The sequence below is a fragment of the Ursus maritimus genome, unplaced genomic scaffold (genome assembly GCF_017311325.1).
Source record: "Ursus maritimus isolate PB19 unplaced genomic scaffold, ASM1731132v1 scaffold_6, whole genome shotgun sequence".
In the NCBI taxonomy this organism is placed as follows: Eukaryota; Metazoa; Chordata; class Mammalia; order Carnivora; family Ursidae; genus Ursus; species Ursus maritimus.
The window spans coordinates 69,640,495-69,643,369 of record NW_024426774.1 but is presented as its reverse complement, the minus strand read 5'-3'; the positions used below and the strand labels follow the sequence as shown (position 1 = coordinate 69,643,369).

At 59.4% G+C, this 2,875-nt stretch overlaps 1 protein-coding gene across 1 annotated transcript in view; it reads left to right on the top strand.

The window, feature by feature from the left end:
* The first annotated feature begins 889 nt into the window (after positions 1-889).
* The window catches only part of MSH6 (mutS homolog 6), a 23,400-nt gene continuing 21,414 nt past the window's right edge, over positions 890-2,875 (top strand). The window contains exon 1 of the mRNA XM_040623500.1: positions 890-1,228. Within this exon, the coding sequence (XP_040479434.1) occupies positions 972-1,228 (257 nt within the window). The 5' untranslated portion in view covers positions 890-971. The remainder of the gene's footprint in view (positions 1,229-2,875) is intronic.

Here is a 2,875-nt window from a genome sequence, read left to right as displayed (position 1 = left end):
CTAGATTCCAGTTACTTATTCACAATTTGGGATCAAGGCCAAAGAACTGTCAGTCTTCCTATTTCTTTTTTGAATTTGGAGAACGGGAACTTTAGTCACACCCTGTTCCCTTTCTAAGTCTGAAAAACCCTGCATCCTGAGACACACCTGGTCGGAAGGGTTCAGATGAGAACTGTGGCCCTGAAGTACTTCGCTCACAGCTACTGAGCAGATTTAATTAATCTATGTAAAATTGGAAAGCTCTGTGTAGCTGGCAGATTTATGAAAAACACGTAAAGTGCTTGCCACTTAGTATCCGTTTAGCACGTGTGTGAAGTGCCTACTAAGGGCAACGCTCTGAGAATACAAGATGAACAAGGGGACTTGATCCACCGCTGAATTAAGTCTGAATCCCCCCCCCGGAAGTGCTCTAACCACAGGATTTTTCTTGCAGGCGCGGGAAGGCGTTTCTCCGCAAGGGCCTCATTTCGCGACCCTTGGGTCCGCCTCCTGCAACCGGGCCACTCATGCCCACGCGGTACGTGATGTCCGTACCGCACGGTCCCCGCTCGCAGTCCCACCACTGCCAGCCTCCCTTCGAGAGGGCCGGCTTCCCCAGAGCGAGGCTCCGCGGCCGCGCCCGCCTTCCGGCGCGGGCGTTCTAGCTCTGACCTGCCCGGATCAGCGCCACGGAGTGAGCGCGCCAGGCCCACCCACCGCCGCTCCGCCCGCCGGGGCCTAGGGCCCCGCGCGGCCTGGCGCCCCCTCCCCTCCTCACGTCGCCGGGCGCCCCGAGGGGGCGGGGCCGGGCGCGCACCGCCCGCGACGCCGCCGGCGCACGCCCCGGCGCCTGCCGATTGGCCGCCGGGGCCAGTGTTCCTCCGGCGCAGCGCGCCTCCCCCCAGATTTCCCGCCAGCAGTCGCCGCGCGGTTTATTCCGTGTCTTTAATCGCTCGGTCCGACTGAGCGGTTGGGCCTCGCCGGCCTTCGCTATGTCTCGACAGAGCACGCTGTACAGCTTCTTCCCCAAGTCTCCAGCGCTGACTAATGCTAATAAGGCCTCGGTCAGGGCGCCAGGTGAAGGCGGCGGCGCCGCCGCTGCTGCCACCGGGGCCTCCCGTTCTCCCGGCGGGGATGCGGCCTGGAGCGAGGCCGAGCCTGGGCCCTTGGCAGGCTCCGCGTCGCCGCCGGAGTCGAGGAACATCAACGGAGGGCTGCGGAGATCTGCCGCCCCTGCGGTCCCTGCCAGGTAGCGGGGTAGGGGGATTGGGGGAGCAGCGGTGGCACAGGAGCCTGGGAGGGGCTCACTTTGGTGGACAGGGGGGTTCGCAGCCAGGCCTTAGGCTCGGAGGAGGTGGGGCTGCAATACTTGGCTTGAAAGCTTGCAGGGCCCGAGTTTGTAGCCTTGGCATTAGGGGGCGTAGATTGTAAACAGGGTAGGAGGAAATGGCCTGCAGGAAGAAAGCGGGGGAGGAGACGCGGAGACTTTGGAGGAAGAGAAGGGTTCCACCTGGTGGGAGGCCGGGTTAGAGAGCGAGTGCAAACTGCTCCGGGTAGCGAGGAGAAAGGGGAGATGGGAGCGTTGGGGGTGGGGCAGGAAGAGAAAGGAGCTTTGCACACTCCGTGCGGGGTGCGCACCCAGGCCGGGGGGAGGGGGTGGTGCCTGCCTGCAGCGGGGGAGGGGTGGCGGGAAAGAGGAATGTCTGCGGGGAGGATGAACGCTTGTAGCCCAGAGGCTGTGGGGGCGCGGCGTGCAGTGAGTGGGATCGAGGAGGAGGTTCCTCGTTCAGATCTGGGAGAGTGAATTGAGGTCCAGCAGACGTTCGGGGAACACCCTTGAATCGTTGGCTTTGAGCCTGGGGTGCCTAGACACTGAGCGGTGGGCCCTAGGCCTGCTTGTGTGGGCTGTGCAGGAGGTGGGGGTGGGTCGCGAGCTGCGTGCACCGGGGGTGTGTCGCGCTGCAGACCGAGGAGTCTGATTGGTCCGAGTGAGGGTTGCAGGGGCGGGGCGGGGCAGGTTGGGGGAGCAGAAAGTCCTGGGATCGGCTGGGTCATCCCATAGGTAGGCCGAACATGGACCAAAACAAATGAATTTAGAAGCTATATTAATTTTGATACACGTGGAAGTATTGTGTGGAGTTGAAAAAGGTGCTATTTTATGATATAGTGTCTCTTTTGTTGACAATTGCACGGGAGGATGGGGCCCTGCAGTTCTTTTCCGAGTCGAGAAGGCTTTATCTAAAGGCCGTGATCTGGCCCTGGGGAGGGATATGCGGACGCGACTGTGGTCCCCAGCCTGCCGGGAGGCGTCTCGCTCTCTGAGCAGTTCGGTGCCGTTCCACTGCTTGGCCGGCCTTTTGTCGGAGCAGCGGGCGACATTTTGAAAAGCTCGCATTTGCTGTATCCCAGGTATTGTATTAGGCACAAAGGGTAATCGTAGCCCTTTGAAAGGATGAAGAAATAGAGGTTTAGAAAAAGTGAAAAACTCCCTTCAAGATCAGAAAGTTGGTTAGTGGTTCTGAGTAGGCTGTTTCAAATGTCTTGAGTTCTAGGCGTCCTACACATTTTGCAAAGTCCTAAGTGTCATTACAGTATTACTTTCCTTTAAGCGACCCTTTCAGGCAGTGAGTTTATGTAGTTGTGTGACGAGCAGTAGGATATGCCTCTGGCTTACAGATTATTAGGAGCTCTTTTTTTCTTTTTTTAAGATTTTATTTATTTATTTGACAGAGCAGAAGCCAGGGGGAGAGGCAGGGAGAGGGAGAAGCAGGCTCCCCACTGAGCAGGGAGTCGGTCGTGGGGCTCGATCCCAGGACCCTGGGATCATGACCCGAGGGGAAGGCAGTCGAGGGGAAGGCAGCCGGGTAGCCGACTGAGCCGCCCTGGCGCCCCTGAG